This window comes from Cucurbita pepo, chromosome 20 (assembly GCF_057944985.1).
Source record: "Cucurbita pepo subsp. pepo isolate OVF chromosome 20, ASM5794498v1, whole genome shotgun sequence".
Taxonomy (NCBI): domain Eukaryota; kingdom Viridiplantae; phylum Streptophyta; class Magnoliopsida; order Cucurbitales; family Cucurbitaceae; genus Cucurbita; species Cucurbita pepo.
In genome coordinates, this window is record NC_141817.1 from 11004749 (window position 1) to 11027700 (window position 22952).

A 22952-nucleotide genomic window follows, 5' to 3' on the forward strand; every position below is an offset into this window, starting at 1 on the left:
TCATTGAAAATGACAACAGTCAATACTATGCTGTAAAAAATGTACAAACAAGCAAAAAATCACAGAAATTTACCAAGGTAAAGTTGAGGTAATATTTAAAATTTAAAATTTTAAATGAATTAATAAAAGGAAAGTTTTTATTTTCTTTTTGGAAATAGAAAATTAATTAATTAATTAATTAACTTAAAAAGGTTGAGAGTTAATAATTATTTATTATTTATTATTTAATGTAAACAAACAATTCATAACTTTTCCTATTTAAGAATTAAAAAAAGGGTTTGGTTTTTGCCTTTTTGTAGAAAGTGAAGTTTTCATAAGTCTTTCCTTTTCTTGCCCTTTCTCTCTCTATAAACAGTTCGTTAAATTCATCAACTTCCCACGCGCTTTTGTTCATTCGTGTTGCACACGCGCCTAAATGAAAAAAAAGAAAAAAAAAGTCACTCTCTCTCAACTTTTTATTCGACGTAAAATTTAAATATATATCCGATCAAATAATTAATTTTTAAATATTCGAATTCTAAAAAGTAAAAGTATGAAGACGTGTAACAATATATGCCCAAAATTAATATCGAAATTTGAATTTTCAATTTAACATCTATATTCCTTCTGATATTATTTGGTCAATAACATTTTTAAAGAAAAGAAATTTTAATTTTTTTTAAAAAAATTTGAAGGGTATAAATGAAATTAAACATCCAATATTTTTTAAAATTTAAAGATATTGTTGAAATTTTTTAAAATTTATTTTTCTTATATATTAAAAAAAAAAAAAAAAAAAGGAAGGTAGAAATTCTATTACAGCATAATTTAGTTATAAAGGAAGTTAAGTTCCAAAGTTCACTTTTACCAAAAAGGTGAAAAAATGGAATGGAAGGTGAAGAGAAAAAAAAAATAAAAAAAAAATTAAAAAAAAGCAATAATATATTTAAAAATAATAATATATTTAAAAATAATAAAATATTTAAAAATAATATTTAAAAATAGCATGTCAAATCATTTAAAAAATAATAATATATTTAAAAATAATAAAATTAATATTTAAAAAAAATTATTTGGACCTTGGGATGCCTGCCATTTGCAGGGTTGGCCTTTTGTCTCTGTGGATTATGTAAGGTTATAATCCTGTGCGTTTGTTTGTAGAATTGTGCGCCACGTGGAAGTTCAATAACCGTCTGATTTAATGTCTGAGTGATGTCATTGTCCAATCGCGAGTGGGGGCTACTGCCACATCACCTGTCTTTTCTGATTGATTTTGACCTCTGGATCTCTCTCTAGATTGCGTATCTTTTTTCTCTCTCTTCTTTTAATTAATCAACTCCATTAATTATTATTATTAAATATGCCCTCAACTATAAAATTTAATTTTAAAATTTTTAAAAATATTTTTATACATTTCTATTTTTTTTATCCAATTAATTAATAAAGTTGAAAAAAAAAATACAAAACAAAAAAAACTAACAAAGAATTGAAAATTCTTGCTTGGACCAAGGATGACTTTAAGTGAGTTTTTCTAGAAAGTATGTAACGACCCAATTCACAGCTAGCAGATATTGTTCGTTTTGATCTATTACCTATCGACATCAACATTTTTGTAACCACTCAAGCCTACTACTAGTAGATATTATCTGCTTTAACCCGTTACATATCGCCATCATTCTCATGAATTTAAAACGCGCATGTATAGAATGCTTCGTTCTCATTTCCAATCGATGTGAGATCCCACGATCCCCTGTTTTGGAGCTCCAATATCTCAGTGCCTAGCTAGCAAATATTTGTCACTTTAACATGTTACATATCTTTGTCTGCCACACAGATTTGTACTTTTATAAAAAATGTTTCTTTCTATGTCTAAAAAAGCATGTGAGCAATGAGGAAGTTTTATGAAATGATCGGAGAAGTAACTAACTGTATCGTCAATAATAATAACAATAATAATAATAATAAAATAAAAGATGAAAAGAGACAGGAAGTAGAAAGAAAACATGCACATCAAAATAACAAAAAAAAGGAAAGGAAGCGTGTTTTCAGACAAGACCAATCACTTCAATCCCAACACACAAACACACACACACACATTTAATTATTAATATTAGATAATTAATTATTTTATTAAATTAAATTATTAATTTAATTATTATTTAAAAAAAAATAAATAAATAAATAAAAGAGAAAGAAAACAAGAGCTAAAGAGTGACCCCTCAATTTCCAAGTACCACAGTTGAGTTACTGGTCCATTTGCTTAAGTGGATACGGCATCTAACCTCAAAATTATGAACCCAAAATCATAAAGTTTCCATTTTTCCTTCAAGTTTTCAACAAATCAAACCCACTGCACCGCCGCCGCCGCCGCCGTCGTACGCCGGAGCTCCACCAAGCTCCATAGAAGAAGAAGAACCAGAACCCAGCTCACAGGCAGCTCTGTTCTGTATTTGTCTGTTCGGTCGGGTGTCTCTTTTATACGCTTCCCTTTCTTTCTTGTCTCTCTGGCCTACAATCGAATAATTTATTTCCCAAAAGTTCTTGAAGTGAACCACTCTTCATCTAATTCTTTTCCATTTTTTTTTTATAATTTTCTCAAGCCTTCGATCCTCTCTGTTTTTTACTCTGTTTTTTGGGGTTTCAATATACAAAAGGAAGCTTCTTATGCTGGCCGGCGATGCCGACGCCGGTGAGCGCTGCGAGGCAATGCTTAACAGAGGAGGCAGCGAGGGCTTTAGACGATGCTGTCTCCGTCGCCCGCCGCCGCTGCCACGCTCAAACTACCTCCCTTCACGCTGTATCTGCTTTACTGTCTTTGCCGTCCTCCGCCCTACGAGATGCTTGCTCACGTGCCCGCAGCTGCGCGTACCCACCACGCCTTCAGTTCCGAGTACTGGACTTGTCCGTCGGCGTATCTCTTGACCGTCTCCCTTCCTCAAAACCCACCGACGAGCCACCGGTTTCGAACTCCCTCATGGCGGCGATTAAACGATCTCAAGCTAATCAACGGCGGCACCCGGAAAGCTTTCATCTTTATCAGATTCATAATCAGCAACAAACCCCCTCGATTTTGAAGGTCGAGCTGAAATATTTCATCTTGTCGATTCTTGATGATCCGATTGTGAGTAGGGTTTTTGGGGAAGCCGGATTTCGAAGCTCCGATATTAAATTAGCGATAATCCACCGTCCTCTCTCCGATCACCCTTCCCGATTCTCCCGCTCCGCCCGTTTCCCTCCCATTTTCCTCTGTAATCTCACCGATTCCGATCTGGGTCACCGGAATTTCCCCTTCCCTTTCCTTGCCGGATATGAAAACACCGACGGCGATGCCAATTCCCGACGAATCGCAGAGGTTCTGATGAGAAAAACAGAGAAAAACCCGTTGTTGGTCGGCATCTGTGCTGCCGATGCTCTTCGGAGCTTCACCGATTCCGTTCAGAGATCCAAATCGGGAATTCTTCCCCGGGAAATTTCTGGGTTGAGAGTAATTTCAATCGAGAAGGAGATTTCTGAGTTTCTGAATCGAAAACGAAGCAGAGAGACAATGGAATTGAAGTTCGAGGAGGTTTTTGGGATTGTCCAGCAATGTTCAGAGCCTGGGATTGTCGTGAATTATGGAGAATTGAGCGGTTTTATCAGACAAGAACAAGAACAAGAACAGGAACAAGAACAGGAAAATGGAATGAGCTTTGTCGTGTCTCAACTGACAGCTCTGCTGAAGCGTTACAGCGGGAGAGTATGGCTGATTGGAGCTGTCGGGACATACAAAAGACACGAGAAGTTTCTGGTTCGGTTTCCCGACATCGAAAAGGATTGGGATCTTCATCTTCTTCCCATAACTTCCAAGTCTATGGCTGATGCATTTGGGACTAAATCCAGGTGAGTTTTTATAAGCTTTTTTTTTAATTTAATGAAGATCTTCTGCTGATTACTGCAATCATTTTAGTCGTTTAATGAACACGACATCGTTCGTTTTAGTCGTTATACTTTCAAAACGTTCGTTTTAGTTGAATGTACGTTGTAATTTGCAGCTTGATGGGATCTTTTGTTCCATTTGGCGGATTCTTTCCTTCGCAATCGAATTTCTCGAGTCAGTTATGCAGCTTGAATCAACCGTTTGTTCGTTGTCAGCAATGCACGGAACAATACGAGCAGGAAGTTGCTGCTATATGGAAGCCAGGATTCGGTACCGTCATCGGTCATCGCTCGGAAAGTTCCTTGCATATGCCATTGATTGAATTTGATGCAAAAAGCAAGGAGCATGACAAGGTAATTGGCTTACAAAAGAAGTGGAACGATATCTGTCGTCTTCATCGAAGGCAGCTATTCCCTAAACTTGGTGTTTCCGAGACGAGGCACGGGATGTCGTTTGAGCCGAGTCGATTTGCTTTAGATCATGAAAGAAGTGGTGAAGAACCATTGTCTATAACTGCAAATCCTTGCTTAGCTAGAGACTTGCATAACAATTTCGACACGAATCCGAGCAGGCTAATATCGGAGATTCCCGACATTCGTACCGATATTATCGAATCGAAGTCTGTCGGTCCGAACGGGCGTCTTCACTCTGTTACTACTGATTTGGGTTTGGGGACATTGTATGCATCTGTCAATGAGAACAAGAGAAAAGTTGCAGAACAGGAAAATCAGAAGGTGGTTCATCACTTAACAGGCTCGAATCCAGCCGAGTTTAGTAGACGATGCGTCGATAATCCGAGGCGATCTCCCGGTTTCTCCGATCTGAATCCTGGATATCCGCTCGATATAAGAGAATTCAAGTCACTTTGGAATGCACTGAATGAAAAAGTCAGCTGGCAAGGTAAAGCCACGAGTTGTATTGTCGAAACTGTTCTTCGATGTCGAGCTGGTTGTGGAAGGCATCGTAGCTCGAATTCGAGGGGAAATATTTGGTTAACGTTCCTCGGTCCTGACATGATAGGAAAGCGGAGAATTTCCTTAGCACTTGCGGAGTTGTTGTTTGGAAGCCACGAGAACATCATCTCGGTTGATTTTGGCTCACAGGACGGTGATCAACGACGAAACTCACTCTTCGACTGCAAAGGTTTTGATGGTTACAACGAGCAGTTTCGGGGACAAACTGTTGTTGATTACGTCGCTGCAGAGTTGAGGAAGAAATCGTCGTCGGTTGTCGTTTTAGAGAACGTAGACAAGGCCGATATTCGGGCTAGGAGCTTCTTGTCCGAGGCTATTACGACCGGTAAGTTCCTGGATTCGCACGGGAGAGAGACTACCATCAATAATACAATCTTCGTGACGACATTGACGAACGAAAAGTTCGAGAAAACTGCCGACGAGCAGACAGAATTCTCTGAGGAGAGAATACTTGCAGCTAGAAACTGTCAACTGCAAATACTAGTACGAGGTTGTACCAGTGATGTCAGTAGCTGCAAGGACATGAATGTAAGGATTACGTCTGCCCCACGAGGAACCTCGAGCCTCTCGCTGAAAAAGAGGAAACTGGACGACGAATCCACCGAGCGGGAAGCAGGCTCGGAAATGCCGAAGAAGTCATTGTCATCGTCGTCATCAATGTCCTTCCTAGACTTGAATCTCCCGGTAGAAGAGGCGGAAGAAGATGGTGATTGCGATAGTGACTCGATATCAGAAAGCTCAGAAGGATGGCTCGACGAGTTCCTTGAACGAGTAGACGAAAGGGTGGTGTTCGAACCGTATGATTTCAAGGGGGCAGCCGAAAGAGTAGTGAAGGAGATCGGGTTGCAGTTTAGAAGGGTGTTCGGGAGGGAGGTCGTGCTGGAGATCGAGTACGATGTCGTAGTCCGAATCGTTGCGGCGAAATGGGTATCGGAGAAGAAGGGAGTGGTGGAGGAATGGGTGGAGATGGTTCTCCATAGAAGCTTTGTTGAAGCAGAACGAAGGTACCAAATGGGGCCTGGTTTTGTGATGAAACTTGTGTGTAAAGAAGAACAAGCTGATGGGATTCTTCTTCCTTCTATAATTGAATTGAATTGAATTGTAATGTAAATTATTATATTTGTAGAATCTAAGTTTTAGCTTTTAAAAGAAAACCCTCTCTCACACGAGCGCTCGGGTATATATAAGTTGGGTTTGTTAGATGAACACGACTCTCCACAATGGTATGATATTGTCTACTCTGAGCACTCATGTCTTTGCTTTGGGCTTCTCCAAAAGGGTTTCTCCAAAAGGGTTCCAAGGGAGATAGTATTCCTGCTTCTTCGAAAGGCCTTGTTACATTAGAGATAGTATTCCTTAATTATAAAAGCAGGATCATTTCCTAAATTAGTCAAGGTGGGACTTTCATCTAACAGGGTTGAGAAAAATTTTCCATCAATTTAAAATTTTGGATTGATTGGGTTGGAGCCTCGAGTAATGGAATAGAATTGTAACCTGCCTAAGCTGATCGTTAACATATATTGTCTTCTTTGAGCTTTTCACGGTAAATTTGTAAATATATTGGTTTTAAGATTTTTTTTTTTTAATAAAAGCGAACCGTGTTAATGCTACTTTTAACATTTTATGCGTATTTTTTAAATATAATAGTAACGACAAAAGTATTTTTTTTAAAAAAAAAAAAAAATTGAAGGATATTAATGAATATTTTCAAAGATCAAGGGTATTTTTGAATTAAAGTAAGTATGTTTCTATTCATATCTGATGGTAAAATTATTTATGAGATTTTTTTTTTTTTTAAAGTTTTAAGGGTATTTTTTTTAATTTAACCTTATAAATAATAATGGTATAAATTTATAACATAAATTTGTTGAAAAATTAATTAATATTAGTTTATATTGAAGTGAAATATAATGAAAGAATTGAATTTTATGTTTATAAAAAATAAAAAAAATCTAAAATATTTGTGCTTTTGAACGAAAAATTCGAAGAACAGTCTCTGTTCTAACCGGTCGCGAATTCGAATTCAAATTGGAACAATGCATTTGAAATTAGAAGGTAGAACCGGAAAATTTTTATTTTCCCGTTTGAATTTGGTTGAATTTCTGGTCAATTTAGTAACTAGAATTCGAAATTTACAGTTAATGATTGATGTTCAGGTGAAGATCAATCATACATTTGTTCTACAAATTCGTCTATCAATCCTTCAAGAATATACCAATCAAAACCTTCAATTATACCTCCAGCTTCAAGTTCTTCATGTTCTTCGCAAATTTTGCTGCATTTCCAATTCGATTCGCCCAAATCCGTCTCTGTTATCTTACGAATCTCTTCTTCGAATCTTTCCCGCTGGATCTCATATTCAACCACTTTCGTCTTCGCGATTTTACTTTCGTTGTTTATCAAATCATCGTCATTTCGAGATGGACTCCGAGGAATTTCGAGCTCCAGTGATAATTTCCTTCTAGGGTTTATGGGGGAATTTGAAGCGGCGTCTCCTGAAAGTAATGGCGCTGATTCTTCGGGATCTGTGAGGAATTTACTACTGTCGAGAACTGAAATTGGGCTTAGTTCATCGGCGCTGCACTCTGATTCTACTTTTCTGGTTGATTTCTTCTTTTCTTTCAAATCTATTAGGATGAACTGCTTGGCTTCTTTCGGATCGAATCTCTTCTTCTTTGTCTTTCTGATCCTTTGGCTTCTTTGTTTTGCTCTGAATTCTTTACTTTTGATTTCTCCTTCAAAGCTAAGGATGAAGTATTCTTCGTTTTCAAGCTCAAGAAACGTGGGTATCTCTTGAAATGACTGTGTTGATCTGACCCGTTGATGTTTGCCTTCCAGGTGTTTGTAGAAATGCCCCACAGAGTTCATGGATTGGCTCCTTGCTATCGAATTATGATTTTGCTTCATCTCTGGCAAGGGATCCAAGCCCATTAGTCTCGCCACAATTCCAGCTGTGGGTTTGACATTCAAATCCTTGACTTGAAGAAGCTTCTCATCAGACTTCACTGAGCTAGTGTCGTCTGTGATCTGATTGGTCGGGAGGGTACCGGAGCAGAGAATTCGGCGGAGAATTCCAGAAAGACAGCTCGGGGTAGCTAATGCAGCTCTGGAGTTGCAGCCATGAGCATCATAAGTGGAGGTGGAGAAGGAGGAAGAGGAAGAGCATGATGGAGAGGGCAACAACTTCATGCTGAGTTCAGGTTAGTAAGGTAAGAAATCCAGTTTGAAATGAATTACATAGAACAAAGTGAAGAACAGAAATTTGAATGGGTTATGATGAAAAGTAAGAAAGAAAGAAAAAGTGGCGGGCTGTGTGTTTGAATAAGCTGCCTGGCCTTGTTGATTATGTCTGCTTCCACTTTTGATGGGTCAATTTGTTCTGTTTTGTTGTCTTCCCAACTGACTCGAAACATTCAAACAACCATATTCCATTCTCCTTGCTCATTGCATGATCATAGCAACTTTTGATGTAGACTATGATTTGTTAGCAAAACCCCTCCCGACATTAGTTATTTGTTGTTCTTCGTGTATAGATAGTATAGGGGGCATTCACGCTTGAAGTTTACAGTGATTGTGAGCTCCCACATCGTTTGGAGAGGAGAACGAGTACCAGCGAGAACGCTGGGTCTTGAAATGGTGTGGATTGTGAAATCCCACATTGGTTGGAGAAGGGAACGAAACATTATTTATAAGTGTGTGGAAACCTCTCCCTAGCAAACACGTTTTAAAAACCTTATGTAATACCTCAAACCCACCGCTAGCAAATATTATCCTCTTTGGACTTTCACTTTTAGGGTTCCTCTCAAGGCTTTTAAAACACGTCTGTTGGGGAGAGGCGATTCACCCTCCTTTTAGGGCCCAATGTCCTCGTCTGCACTTGTTCCCTTCTCCAATCGACGTGGGACCCCTCAATCCACCCCATTCAGGGCTTAGCCTCCTCGCTAGCATATTGCCCGATGTTTGGCTCTGTTACCATTTGTAACGGTCCAAGCCCACCGTTAGCAGATATTATCCTCTTTGGACTTTCTCTTTTGGGTTTCCTTTCAAGGTTTTTAAAACGCGTCTACTAGAGAGAGGTTTCCACACCCTTATAAAGAATGCTTCGTTTTTCTCTCCAACCGATATGAGATCTCACACCTTGAGGGAAAGCCCGAAAGGGATGGTCCAAAAAAGACAATATCTACTAGTAGTGGGTCTGAGTTGTTACAATGACACTGCTGAACGACGAATATATTTTGTTGCCCTTTTCCCAATAGAGCCCATTAGAATGAAAAGAGCCTCCATCAACTCACTTTATCATCATTCTTACTTAAGAAGAATGTCATTTTATATGCTGAAAACTGTGTTTATTTTGGTTTGGGGATTGGAGATTGAGTAGTGATGCAATGTCCTGACTGAAAATTCTCTCTGTCTCTCTCTTTGTCTCTCTCTCTCTTGGGTTTGCAGCCGAAAATGGTGACCGGTGATTGCTTTTGTTCAAACTGAGCAGCAGCCACTCTCCAGACCAACAGCAACAACAACAACAGGGAGTGAAATATTAAAGTGGCAATGCAATGTTGGAGGACCAGAAGATCGTGCGCTTGTCCAAACCGACCAGCTCTGGTAAGATCATGATTCCCTTTTAACATTAGACTATAACACTCAACTAAATGGTTATAGTTTTGAATCTACTCGGGGCCTTGTCCTAGACATTGAACTCGAAATCATTAGTAAGGTCCTAGTTCAGGATAACTGGAGTTGTATAACAAACATAGGCTCGACTTTGATATATGAAGCTGTGTTTCCCTTTAGGAGCTCGTGTTTTGTGGAGTCATAAGATTAGAATGCAATTTTGAATCAACTCAGGTCTTGTCCCACATGTTGAACTCGAAAAGACTAGTAAGTTCCTAGTTTAAGATCATAGGTCAAATCTTAACTTATACCTTTGTAAATTTAATGAAGATTACATAATGTCAATTTAAGCATAGCTCAATTGATTAAAATACATATCTTTAAAATCATAATTTTAATTAAACACCCATAGTTACGTGGGATTAGTAAACCATTAGACTATAATATTACTTTTTACCCTTGTATTTTAGGTTTCATTCTATTTTAATTCAGTATATTCCATAACAAAAATATATTTATTACAAAAAAAAAAATGTTATTGAAAATATATGAATTAGGTTGTGCGCCGAAAGCGGAACAAATGTACTCACAACACCAATGAACGAAATTACACAAAGAGACACCAAGATATTTACGTGGTTCGGAAAGAAGAAGTTCCTCTACATCCACGGGTACCAATCAATCACTAATAAAACAAAGCGTTACCAGTGAATACCTCACTATCACACTATAGACTCTCACCAATATGTCACTCAAGAAATACAATGTGACACACAAAACTCTCCCAAATCCCGATATCAAATTCTGATGTCCAATACCGATATCTAACTCATCTGATATGACTAAATCTAATTCAAATAACCAAATCAAATCTAATCCAAATAACCAATCAAATCAAAACTTATGAAAATTTATAACCATCTCCACCTTGTCATAAGATCTCCAAGTTGATAACTAAATTGGTTGCTAACACGTCAATGCACTACTCCTTTCTTCCAACGTTGATGAAATCTAAACAATGCTAGAACTCTTCACGAGCGATCACCTTTGTCAACATATGCAGGGTTATCAGCAGTTCCAATTTTAATAAACGAACGTCCCCTTCACTAATAATTTCTCGAATAAAGTGAAAACGGACACCAATATGTTTAGTATGAGCATGATGGACTTGATTTTTTGACAAACAAATAACTCTGGCTATCACAAAATACATCTATATGTTTCTTTTGGAAGTTGTACCAAATCCCAAGTTTGATTTATCTCCAATGATTGCTATCTCCTGATTCATAGCCTCTTGCCAGTGCAATCTATTCGGGCTCTGGATAGCATCTTTGTAGTTGTTGGGAACTCCATCCATCAAAGGAAAAACATATGCTATCATAACATCAAACCTTGCAGGTTTTCGAATTTCCCTTCGTGGTCTCTTCCTGGCGATGGACTCAAGTTCCTCCACTCTTTCATTTACAAGGCTTTGCTCCTCCTGTTCTAAGACATCAGAGTTATTATCTACCTGATCAATAGGTTCTTCAGTAAGAGCAACCATATCAGGAGAGAACACCACCTTCTCCACCGGCTTCAATGCCTCGTCATTATTTTGAATTTCCTGCAAAAACATTCCAGACTCTTCGAATGTCACATCTCGACTATTAACAATCTTACTTGTTTCTGGACACCATAACCTATAGCCCTTCACGCCTTTGCTAAAGCCCGTAAACTTCGCTTTTTTTTTGCTCTAGGATCCAGCTTTGAGTCTGTCGCATGATAATAAGCAGGACACCCAAACACATGCAATTTATCATAATCACTGACAGGAGTACCTGACCATACCTCAAGCGGAGTTTTCCCACCATTTCCAGAAACAGGTAAACGATTCACCAAGTGAATTGCATAACTGAGAGCCTTAGCCCAAAATGCCTTACTCAATCCTGCTTGAGACAAAATGCATCGAACCTTCTCAATTAATGTCTGGTTCATTCTCTCAGCAACCCCATTTTGTTGTGGCTTACGAGGAACAGTGAAGCGATCCCTTCATCTCGGCATACTTTAAGAAATAGATCATAAATATATTCTCCACCGTTGTCTAATCTCAACTTTTTGATTTTCCTGTCCGTCTAATTTTCTACCATTTTCTTCCACTCTAGGAAGATTTGGAGAACCTCGTTTTTATGCTTCATGGGATACATCCAAACTCTACTCGAGTAGTCATCAATAAAGATGACAAACCATCTCCTCCCTCCCAATGAGACATTCTTCGTGGGGCCCCATACATCAGTGTGAACATAATCCAAAATGCCCTTTGTTGATGTATAGCTGTACAAACTTCACATTTTTTTGTTTACCAAATATACAATGTTCACATAAATCAATTTTACCAGTTATGGCACCCTTAAGGACTCCTTGGTTCACCAATGTCTGAAGCGCCTTCTCACTAGCATGCCCAAGTCTCATGTGCCATAATTTCGATATGTCTTGTTCTTTCGAACTTGCCACAGCAGCATGCCCAATTATTGTGGTTCCGTTGAGGTAGTAGATGCTACCTCTTCTAGTTCCTTTAATTGCCACCAAAGCTCCATGAGCTACTTTCAAATTCTCTCCTTTCAAAATGATACGATAACCATGATGGTATTAATATAACACATGCGGAATCAATTTGGATCTTAGGCACTTTTAGAACATCAATTACAGTAAATAACTAGCATGTTCATGAGTATTAAAACTCAAGGTGTTTGAGTACTAACCTTTTGTAGTTCAAATTCTTTTTTCCTCACGAACCGGTTTCGAACCACCGTTAGTGTCTTCTCCACTATTCTCCAGCCTTAGAACGAGATTGTGGAATCCAGTGAGTGACTAAACTTGGGAAGGATTTAGTATATATGGAGAGAGAGTTTGTGAGAGTTTTTCTCAAGAGAAAGTTTGTGAGAGTTTTTCTCAAGGTTTTTTGAAGTGAGAAGCTCCATGTACGTTGATCACTCTATTTATAGAGTTATGTTTGCATGTTCATGCAAATTTGAGATCACCAAATTTTGACACTCAAAATTCCACTCAAATGTTTGGGTCACGTGGCAAGCATGCAAGTTTGAGTTGACCAAATTTTGACACTCCAAATTCCACTCAAATTTGTGGGGTTTATTTGTCAAGCATGCAAGTTTGGTTAAACCAAATTTTGACATCTCAAATTCTACTAACTCAAACATGGATTTTTACAAGAAGTCAACATTTTGACTTTCTTCATTTTAATTTAACAATTAATTTGAATAATTAATTTCAAATTAAAATAATATTAAATGATTAATTAAACTATTTAATATTAATTCAAATGTCAATCAGTTCTGACACATATTTGATTAAAATATTTAAATCTTATTTAAATATCTCAAATTCTTTTTTTTTTTTTTAATTCGTAAATAAAACAAAAATGCGGTTAAATATATCGTATATATGTGGCTCATATTCCCTAATTTGAACTCGAACACTTCGAACTCACTCGTCACACTGTTCTATGGTTTAGTCCGATATGAGCTAGCAGAGGGACCTAATGGACCTATAGATCATGGACTCCAACGATCCAAGATTAACCGATTAAACTCATTAACCTTGTTAACCAACACTCGTTAACTACTAGGACACTCCACTATAGCCTAGTAGTTGCACTCCCCTCACTATAGATATATTTCTGTCCATTTGATATAACCATGATTAGTAAGTCGATCATTCACAGGTTGTTCGTAATTAGAGCTGGGTCAATTAACCGTTTTACTCCTGAAGTTACTTCTTGTTCCTTATGTCCAACTTATCCTCTACTGAACAGTTGGTTTGTGGTCCAACGAGTAAACTGAATCCCTCTCAGGCCAATGAGAGGGTGGGGCCCCTTGTTCAAGACCTGGAGTCAGTACTTAAGGGAACTACCTCTCTTCTATCCCTAAAAGTGGGTAAGAGCGAATTCCATCTTCCACCCCACGTCCCCAGCCATTCACCCAGTCTTACCCCTGAAATGGGAGGCCTATTGAGTCGGCGAACTCGAGCCACTCTCACCCATGTAAATCTAAGGATAATTCCGAATAAACAGGAGTTCATGGTTAGCTCAGGATTAAAATCGAGTTACCTAGGTCATCGAATGAAAAGAAAATCAGTCTCAACAGTAAACGACATTATAAAGTGAGAGTGATTTTCTTCATGGTCCGATCTTATGCAATACTCATTGCATAGGACGCCCCCCACTCACATGTCCGCATGTACAATTTAGTGATCACATTATTTATGTCATATACAAAAGTGGGCCGCATCCATAGTGTCCCAGGATAAGGTACTCAGCCTTATCCCTGTACTATAGATCATTTTGATTATATACTTGAACTTGATTCACTCTTATGTCTCTACATATAGTTCAAGTAATCATATTATAGCCAGAGTATTCTTAGTTTATTGGATTTAGATTAACGATCGTAAAATTCACTTTTTTCAATAACAATCTTTACTGAATAAACATCATTAATAGAATATGCTTTTATTTACAAACGATGAGTTTTAGGACATAAAACTCAACAAACCACTCGCATCCAAAACTTCGAGGGAAATCAAATTTTTCTTCAAGTCAGGGACATACCTTACATCATTGAGTTTTCGTATAACCCCGTCAAACATCTTGATTTGTACTGAGCCGATTCCCGCATCTTGTAAGTACTATCATTGCCTATATAGACAACTCCACTATCGAACTCTTTGAAGTCCAAAAACATCTCTCTGTTGGGACACATATGATAGGAGCACCTAGAATCAAGAATCCATTCAGGTTTGGCTGAAGAATCCATTCACTGGTTTGGCTGAAGAATCCATTCACTAGTTTGGCTGACTGATAGGGAGATTGTCGAGGCATCATTTGTATTAGTGTCGTCATCTTTAACCACATTGGACTTCGACCCCTTCTCTTTTAAGATCGGACAATCTTTCTTCCAATGGCCTTTCTGTCGACAATATGCACACTCATTTTTATCAAGTTTTCTCCAATTATCAGATCTACCTCTCGACTTTGATCGGGACTCTCCACATTCGCTCCTTTGCCAAGTAGAAGTCCTTCCACGAGCAGTGAGAACATTTGAGCTAGAGTCTTGATATGTCTCCTTTTCCTTCTTTCGCATCTCATTGTTTATTAAGGCATTTGAAACATCTTCAAAATCAATATTAGTGATTCCATGTAGTAAGGTCGTTACTAAGAACTCGTAGGATTCCGGCAAAGAATTTAATAACAACAACACCTTGTCTTCGTCATCAATCTTAACATCAAGATTGAGCAAATCAGTGATGATTTTGTTAAAATCATCCAAATGCTCAGCCATTGAGATACCTTTCTTGTAGTCAAAACGGAAGAGTTTCTTCTTCAATAAGAGTTTATTTTCCACGCTCTTTTGCATATATTTCACCTCAACCTTGTCCACACTCTTTTGCATATATTTCGCCTCAAGCTTGTCCCATAGTTCTTTCGCCATTGTTACCTTCATAAATAGATATTTCTGGTCCTTGCCAAGACACGATCGAATAATTCCACAAGCTTGCTGATTTAATTTCGTCCATTCTGCTTCTGTCATGTCTTCAGGCATCACCTCTTGAAGAGAAGCATCAAGATCTTGCATGACGAGCAAATCGCTAACTTCGCCTCACCAAACACCAAAATTATTGGTTCCATCAAATTTCTCTACTTCGAGATTAGAACTCAAACATCTCGATCCACGCCGTGATTTAATTCCAAATGATTCTGCCATTTTCAAGAAAATAAGCACGATTGTGAGCACGTCTAGGTCGATGAAGCCAAAACTTTCACAATACCCCAAATACCACAATCAGGCTCTGATACTTGTGCACCGAAAGCGAAACAAATGTACTCACAACACCAATGAACAAAATTACACAATGAGACACCAAGATTACGTGGTTCGGAGAGAAGAAGTTCCCCTACATCCACGGGTACCAACCAATCACTAATAAAATAAAGCCTTACCAGTGAATACCTCACGATCACACTATATAGACTCTCACTAATATGTCACTCAAGAAATACAATATGTGACACACAAAACTCTCCAAATCCCGATTCAAATTCCGATATATAACTCATATTGTATGACTAAATCTAATTTAAATAACCAAATCAAATCTAATCCAAATAACCCAATCAAATCTAATCCAAATATCGGATCAAATCAAAACTTATAACCATTTACAACAAATTAAAATAAAATAAAACGGAAAATATAATTATTTTTTTCAAAAAATAAAATTATTTTTTTCAAGAATCTCGTATGTGTGAAGAGAAAGAAAGGAGGAGAGAGAAACAAAAAAACTTTCGGTGACGAATAAAAGAATTAGAAACGTCTTGAAGTGATTTTCAAGCTTTCGTTTTCAACTTTCTTTCCTATTATTTTCTTTTTCATTATTTTTAAAATATTATTAAAAAGAAAATTAGGCATGTTTTTATAAAAAAATAAATTATTTTAATTATGGTAATTCAAAACCCGAAATAAAATATTAAAAAAATATATATTTTTCCCTTTAATTACAAAAAGGGGTATGTTTGAAATAATGGAAAATAAAAAATAAAAATAAAAATAAAAAAAGCAAAAAAGCAAAAAGAAAAAAGGAAAAAGGAAAAAAAAAAAGGGAACAACTTTAAATATGAAAGTGAAAGGACAAGTGAGTGGTGGAACCCAATAATAATATAAAATAATATGCCCCTCTTAAATTATAATAAATAAATAAATAAATAAATTATTCTTATGCCCACTACTCAACTATTTATTTATTTATTTATTATTACATATCAAATTTAATTTCAACCATAAAAAATTTTACCCCGAAAAAAAAACTGTAAAAATATTTCGAATTTGTAATGTTAAGCTGTTATTAACGGAGAGTTGTAGACAATATTGAGTTTTTTTTTTTTTTTTTTTATCTAATTGATCGGTTAAATATTGGCGTGTTACGATAATGATTAATTTTATTAGATATAAAATTTTAATTTTAAAAATAAATAATAATATTTATATGATTTTCCCCATTTTTGGAATATACTTTTCATTTATTCCTTGAGCTACCCTCCTATATAAAAAATGATATCTTTTAGTACTTCTCAACCACAATATTTAAATTTTATTAATATAATATTTAATTTTATTAATATAATATTTAATTTTATAAATATCTATCATTTTTAAATGTCTATTCAAGTGATAACCTTCATATATATATATATATATATAAATCATACATTGTTTCAGGTACTAATGACCTTTTTTCCATAGATCTTTTTTATTATTTATTTATTTATTTGCAAAATAGATCTCATCTATTTTATAATTAACTTAGGGCCCATTTCCCCTCTTTAATGAAATCATTTTTTAATAATTGTTCTATTTTAAAAAAAACACGAATACTTTGAAAAATCGTTCGACATTCATGTTTGAAAAATATTAAAAAGTGTTAAAAAAGAAATAAAAAAGGAGTGACTTTAATCTAAAATCAAGAATGGACCAATCGAAGAATTCAGCGGCTCGGGAAGAGAAATCACTCACTAAACAACAAAAAATGAATGTATAGGGATGAGAACTCGGTCAATTATCGTTCGTGGAGATTGATGCATAAAGTCCTATAAAATAAAGATACTCAATCAATTATTACGCTTATGGTAAATACCTCACATAAACACAACTAATACTTAATAATTGTATGATAAAAGAGAAAAGTAGCCATCCATTCGCGACTAGTCCTATGATTTGAAGGACAACTAAAGCTACGAAAAAAGAATTCATTGTAATGCGTACTAAAATTAATGTCTTCCATTAATTAAGTTTTTCTCACCATTGGATATGTTTTTTTTTTTTTTTTTTTTTGTTAAAAAAAACATGAATTTAGGCGATTTTCATAATCGTTTTACCAATACAACACACAGATCTTTACACAACACAGAAACCAACACAACACACAGATCTTTACACAACACGCATATCAAATTTTATTTGAGACCAACACAACACATATCATTTGTGTTAGTTTGAAAATAGGCAATTTTAGTCTGAATCAGATCGAAAGGATTATTACACTAATTTCGTGAGATACCCATCAACAACCGAATCAGATCAAAAGGATTATTACTCTAATTTCTTGAGATACCCATCAACAAGAACCATAAAAACAATGAAAAGCAATATCAAACAAGCATATTAAGTACGAACAAGAAACAAACAGATAAATGCAAAGGTACCCACCAACTAGAATCATAAAAACACTGAAAATCAATATCAAAGAAGCATATCGAGCACAAACAAGTCACAAATAGATAAACGTAGAGATACCCACCAACCAAAACCATTAAAACACTGAAGATCATCATCAAACAAGCATAACGAACACAAACAAAAAGTAAATAGATAAAAGTAGAGATAGAGAATCGAATTTTATTTGGATGATGTGTTTTTTGGTTTTGAATTGATGGGAAGGGATCAAAAAGGATAATGTTGGTAATACAAGAAGAAGAGCAACACTAAGGCGAACAAAGGGTGAGCTAAACTCAACTAAGGTTTGTAAGAGAAATGAATATTTAGTGATGGTGAAGATATGGATCTGTCTGGTAAAAGACGATATTGCCATTATCACTCACGTAGTGGTCTTCTCTAAAGCTATTCACCAGATTCTCTATCAAATGAATTGGTATTGGCCCTGATTTCTTTGGCTCTCTGTAATACTTCCCCAGCACTCCCTTGGCTGCCTTTGTCTGCAAAAAAAAAAAAAATACAAAATTAATTAATTATTCCATCGTCTCGGGTCACGTTCGTTCGTTTCGACCAATCATTTCCGTTCGATTGTTGATGCTTACGTTTATCTAATACAAAAGAACGAGACTCGTCGAGATAGTTCAAGAACGATTCCTCGTTACGTGCAATTTTTTGAATTCTTTTTTCGAATTAAAAAAATAATAATGGAATTCACTTTTGGAAAAGATTTGGAAAATGGGTATGCTTTTTTAAAGTGAAAGTTTGGCCGATGAAATTAGTTAATAAATATATTATAATTTATTTAATTTAAAAATAAGACTAAAGTTTTAATATATCAATTTAAGCCTAACTTAGATGGTAATATAGAAAATTAGTTAATAAATATATTATAATTTATTTAATTTAGAAATAAGACTAAAGTTTTAATATATCAATTTAAGCCTAACTTAGATGGTAATATAGAAAATTAGTTAATAAATATATTATAATTTATTTTTTGAAAATAAAACTTTATAAGAAATTAGTTGATAAATATATTATAATTTATTTAATTTAGAAATCAAATTAATAATATAGAAAATTAGTTAATAAATATATTATAATTTATTTAATTTAGAAATAAGAATAAAGTTTTAATAAATGGGTAATATAGTTGAGTAGATAAAGACAAAAATACGTACCGCTTCAACGAGATGATAGTGAGGGATTTGTGGAAACAAATGGTGGATGACATGAGTTCCGATATCATGATGGATGTTGTTGAATAGTCCATAATCGCGATCAACGGTCGTGAGGCCGCCACGTAAATAACTCCATTCCTAACCATCAAAATTTAAAAAAATTTAAAAAAAAAATTAAAATTTTACCGACTGGGTTTCATAAATTTTCTTTCCCAAGAAAATGCGAGAAAATTACTCTCTCTCTCTCTCTCTCTCTCTCTCTCTTAATTTACCTCTCCTCTGTACCATGGCAGCTTCTGTTCATAGCCATGGTGGTGAAGATACGTCACTAAGTCCAGCCACATCACAAATATCTTCAAAATAAAGAAAACCCATTTCATTCTCAGATCCGAAACCAAAAACCCATAAACTTTTTTCTTTTTTAATCATTAATTTCATGAGTTGTCCCATAAGTTTGAAACAGACCAAATTTGTTCCTTAATTTCGGCTAAAGGGAATGGAAATGGAGAAGAAAAAACAGAGAGGTTACCCAGTAAGGGACGCCATAGATTTTGAAGATTTGGAAGGGACCAAACACGAAGGACAAATAGACAAGAACAGCCGCCATTAATGCCCAACACGAGGTTGAAATCACTATGTCTTTTCTTTCATTTGGAGCAAACAAATCACTGTTTGGATTGAAATGAGATCCTTCCTTTCCTGGGCTTCTCCACATCTGCAATGCCAATATGATTTACCAGTTTCCAGAAATTGAACTGAACCGAACCGAATCGAATCGAAAAATTACCAGATAAAATGGATATGCAAGAATGGGGAAAGGTAGAGTGAATCTGAGGATTCGTGTTCTTCTCTCCAGCTGCTTGTAAGTCTTCTTCGTCAACTGACAACAAAAAAAAAAAAAAAAAGGACAAAAACCGCCATTGAAATGGATTTTAAAGCTTTTTTGAAGAACAGGGGAAAAAAACAGAGAGATCTGACAAATCTGACGAACGTACTGGAACCCATGATTCGTCTTTCTCGACATTTCCATGGTTCTGGTGATGGGTTCTGTGGCTTATTCTCCTGTCAAGAAAATCAAATCAAATCATGATTCAGTTTCAGACCCACACAAGAAATCATTCACAGACGGTGATAATGGGGGAAAAACAGAGCAGGAGAGAAACAGAGGAAGAACAGTACCAGCCATGATAAGGAACCAAAATGGAGGAATGAAGAACAAGACCCACGAGAGTATTAAGCGCAGTACTGTTGGAGAAGCTGCCATGGCCACTGAAAAACAAGCAAAACCAGAGATATCAGAATCGGAATCAAAAAAGGGGAAAAAAACAGAGGAATCGGAGATTCGAACCAGTCATGACCGAGGACGAAAATGGCCCAAAACATGGTGCCCTGAGCGACCCAATAGATCGGCCAGAGTAGCCATGAATCGAAGAAGACGGCGACGGCAATCAATGCAGAGACGACGGCTAAATCGCGAAGAACATAGAGGAGAGAGCGCCAAGGGCTCTTGACCCAGCAATGGGGGGGAATGGCGGCGCGGATCTCGGCTATACGGAACGGAGGAGGGGCGGAGGGATCGAAAGGGGCGAGAGCCGCGGTGCCGTTGGCGGAGGCCGGCAAGGGAATGGCCATATCTCCTCCGTGAGATAATTGGGGGAAAATGGGGTTAGGTTGTGGCTGAGAGTGAAGATTGGGGAAAGCGGTGATTATAAGGGCAGTGCTGATTGGTCTCTCTGGTTACGGAAGACGAGGCCACTGACCCCATCCTCTTGTTTCCATTATCAAAAATAATTAATAATATAATATAATATTTTATTCTTTTTATTTTTTAAAATTTTAAAATTTAATAAAAAATATATTAAACTTTCAAATATTTTATTTCTTTTTTTTTTTTTAAAGATTTATACACTAATTCGTATTTAATTATTTAATATTATGGTATGTGATTAATATTTTGGGTGTGTCGTGTTGAATTAAAACGTTTTAGTATTTAGTGATCAAATTTCATAAAAATTATAGAACGGGTCATTTTGAAACAAAGTGTGCACTAATTAGCACTAATTATCGGTCAATCGCAACCAAACTCGACTCGGGTACTCGTCAAAATCATCCATCATATTTTTAACTAAAAATGAAAAAAAAAAATATTGACCAAATTAATTTAATTTTGCATATAATAATAATAATGGGACACAAAATGGTTGGTGAGTGAGAATAATTTTTGCAATGTTGAAATTGATTGAAGCATTAATTCTTTGTTTAATTATGATTTTTGATGTCATGGTCATATATTTAAAATAAGTAAACTTACAAACATAATTGTAAATACCCAAAAATTGGAGGGTAGGGACAAAAAAAACATTTTGGGGAAAATACCAAACACCTCCAAAATGAATTAGGTAGGGAAGTAATTTCTCCTCATTTTTTTCTAATTTGAAGGTTACCGACAGGCTCGAGTCCCAATGATGGAGTAGGAGTAGAGATGTTCATTTTACCTGCCCCGAACGTGGAGACAGGAGATGGAAAGGAATGGAAAGTGTTTTTTTCTCGTTAAATAAATGGAGTTGGGGACCGAGAAAAATATTTGGCCATAACTACTCGTGTGTAGGGGGCAATGTATTGTAATATAGCTGATGAATCTGCTATTTCGACCGTTAAAATAGTGATTGTATTGACCTCATTTCCGGTAAAGTAGTAACTACTCGCTCAATTCCTCACCCGACCCCTTTTAATATAAATATATTTTTATTTTGGTGTTTTAAAAAAATTAATTAGTTAAAACAATATTATAATATTAAAATTTGAGTTCTTTTAGAAATTAGGTGGGAGAATATTATAATTTATTGGTTTTTTTCAACAATTTTTTAACAAATATTATATTAAATTGCCAAGAATATTTGAGACTTCTTGAAACAAAAGTATCAGGGAACAACTCGAGTCAAACGTGCACAATTGGCAGCTCTTTGCTCGAACTTTCATAATTGCCCGTAGAAAGAAAATTCATGGAGAAGAGATGACAGACATTGACATCATAGAAAAGATCCTATGCTCGATTGAGGAGTCTAATGATCTGGATTCCTTATCCATTGATGAGTTACAAAGTAGTCTCTTAGTGCACGAGCAATGCATGAATGACCATGTTTGTGAGGAAGAACACGCTCTAAAAGTGACACATGATGGAAATTTTGGTAGCAGAGGAAGAGGACGTGGTGACTTTCGAGGACGAGGTAGAGGAAGAGGTCGACAAAGCTTTGATAGATCAACTGTGTAATGTTACAACTGTCATGGATTAGGACATTACCGGTATGAGTATTCTAAAATGGAGAATGACAGAGCAAATAGAACTACTAAAGAACAATCCTGCTTCGATGATATTACAGAAGATCCTGCAAGAACATGACATTGTCCAGATGACAACCAAAGTGAATTGGGTAGTCCGAACCGGTTAAGTTATCGAGTCATATGAACATCCAGTAAAAAATGACACACAAATTTTTTTGAAAAAATTAGTGCAACAATTCTATTGTAATTTTTTTATATATAGTAATTGATAAAATAAAAGTTAATTAATAGTAATATAAATTAATTGAAAAAAAATGTTTAAAAATTGATAAACATTTATTTTTAGTATTTTTAAATGAATTAAAAATTCTCATTTATTGATATTTTACACCAAAATTGGTTAGAATAATTATGTCATAACAAATTGCAAAGCATAGAGATTTAAACGTTACCATAGGAATATATTTTAATTATTATCCGGTCTCACTTTGACTAATATTATTAGGGGCGTTTTTATGGTTCAATGAATCCAATTTGAACGACCTAATTCAATGAATCTATTGGAGGGGTGAACAAAACATTTCTTATAAAGGTGTGGAAACCTCTCCTTAATAGACGTGTTTTAAAACTGTGAAACTAATGGCGATACGTAACGGGGCAAAGTGGACAGTATTCGTTAGCGGTGAGCATGGGTTGTTAAACATGCTAAAGAACCAGACACCAGGCGGTTTGCCTACCCCAATGGGGT

General features: G+C 35.9%; 3 protein-coding genes across 3 annotated transcripts; 1 reads left to right on the forward strand and 2 right to left on the reverse strand.

Annotated features, from left to right (window-relative positions):
• Window positions 1-2198: 2198 nt before the first annotated feature.
• On the forward strand, window positions 2199-6075 carry LOC111782693 (protein SMAX1-LIKE 6-like). The gene is made up of 2 exons (XM_023663490.2): window positions 2199-3858; window positions 4011-6075. Exons 1-2 carry the CDS (start codon window positions 2657-2659, stop codon window positions 5965-5967), a joined length of 3159 nt encoding a protein of 1052 aa, XP_023519258.2. The 5' UTR covers window positions 2199-2656; the 3' UTR covers window positions 5968-6075.
• A 910-nt stretch (window positions 6076-6985) lies between these two features.
• On the reverse strand, window positions 6986-8077 carry LOC111782699 (uncharacterized). The gene has a single exon (XM_023663496.2). The coding sequence runs from the start codon at window positions 8056-8058 to the stop codon at window positions 7033-7035; it is 1026 nt and encodes a 341-aa protein (XP_023519264.2). The 5' UTR covers window positions 8059-8077; the 3' UTR covers window positions 6986-7032.
• Window positions 8078-17894: 9817 nt separating this feature from the next.
• LOC111782701 (omega-3 fatty acid desaturase, endoplasmic reticulum) lies at window positions 17895-20597 on the reverse strand. Its single transcript, XM_087120680.1, has 8 exons — window positions 20271-20597; window positions 20102-20191; window positions 19918-19984; window positions 19710-19802; window positions 19452-19637; window positions 19195-19275; window positions 18923-19060; window positions 17895-18241 (listed from the first exon to the last, which is right to left on the reverse strand). Exons 1-8 carry the CDS (start codon window positions 20552-20554, stop codon window positions 18068-18070), a joined length of 1113 nt encoding a protein of 370 aa, XP_086976806.1. The 5' UTR covers window positions 20555-20597; the 3' UTR covers window positions 17895-18067.
• Window positions 20598-22952: the final 2355 nt, after the last annotated feature.

Bases quoted from the DNA above. Each gene is read 5' to 3' on its own strand.
- LOC111782693 (XM_023663490.2), top strand. From the start codon at position 2,657: ATGCCGACGCCGGTGAGCGCTGCGAGGCAATGCTTAACAGAGGAGGCA. The intron at 3,859-4,010 runs GTGAGTTTTTAT...TGTAATTTGCAG, and splicing joins GCATTTGGGACTAAATCCAG to CTTGATGGGATCTTTTGTTC.
- LOC111782699 (XM_023663496.2), bottom strand. From the start codon at position 8,058: ATGAAGTTGTTGCCCTCTCCATCATGCTCTTCCTCTTCCTCCTTCTCC.
- LOC111782701 (XM_087120680.1), bottom strand. From the start codon at position 20,554: ATGGCCATTCCCTTGCCGGCCTCCGCCAACGGCACCGCGGCTCTCGCC. The intron at 20,192-20,270 runs GTTCGAATCTCC...CTTGTTTTTCAG, and splicing joins TTCGTCCTCGGTCATGACTG to TGGCCATGGCAGCTTCTCCA. The intron at 19,276-19,451 runs GTAACCTCTCTG...TTTATTTTGAAG, and splicing joins TCTATGGCGTCCCTTACTGG to ATATTTGTGATGTGGCTGGA.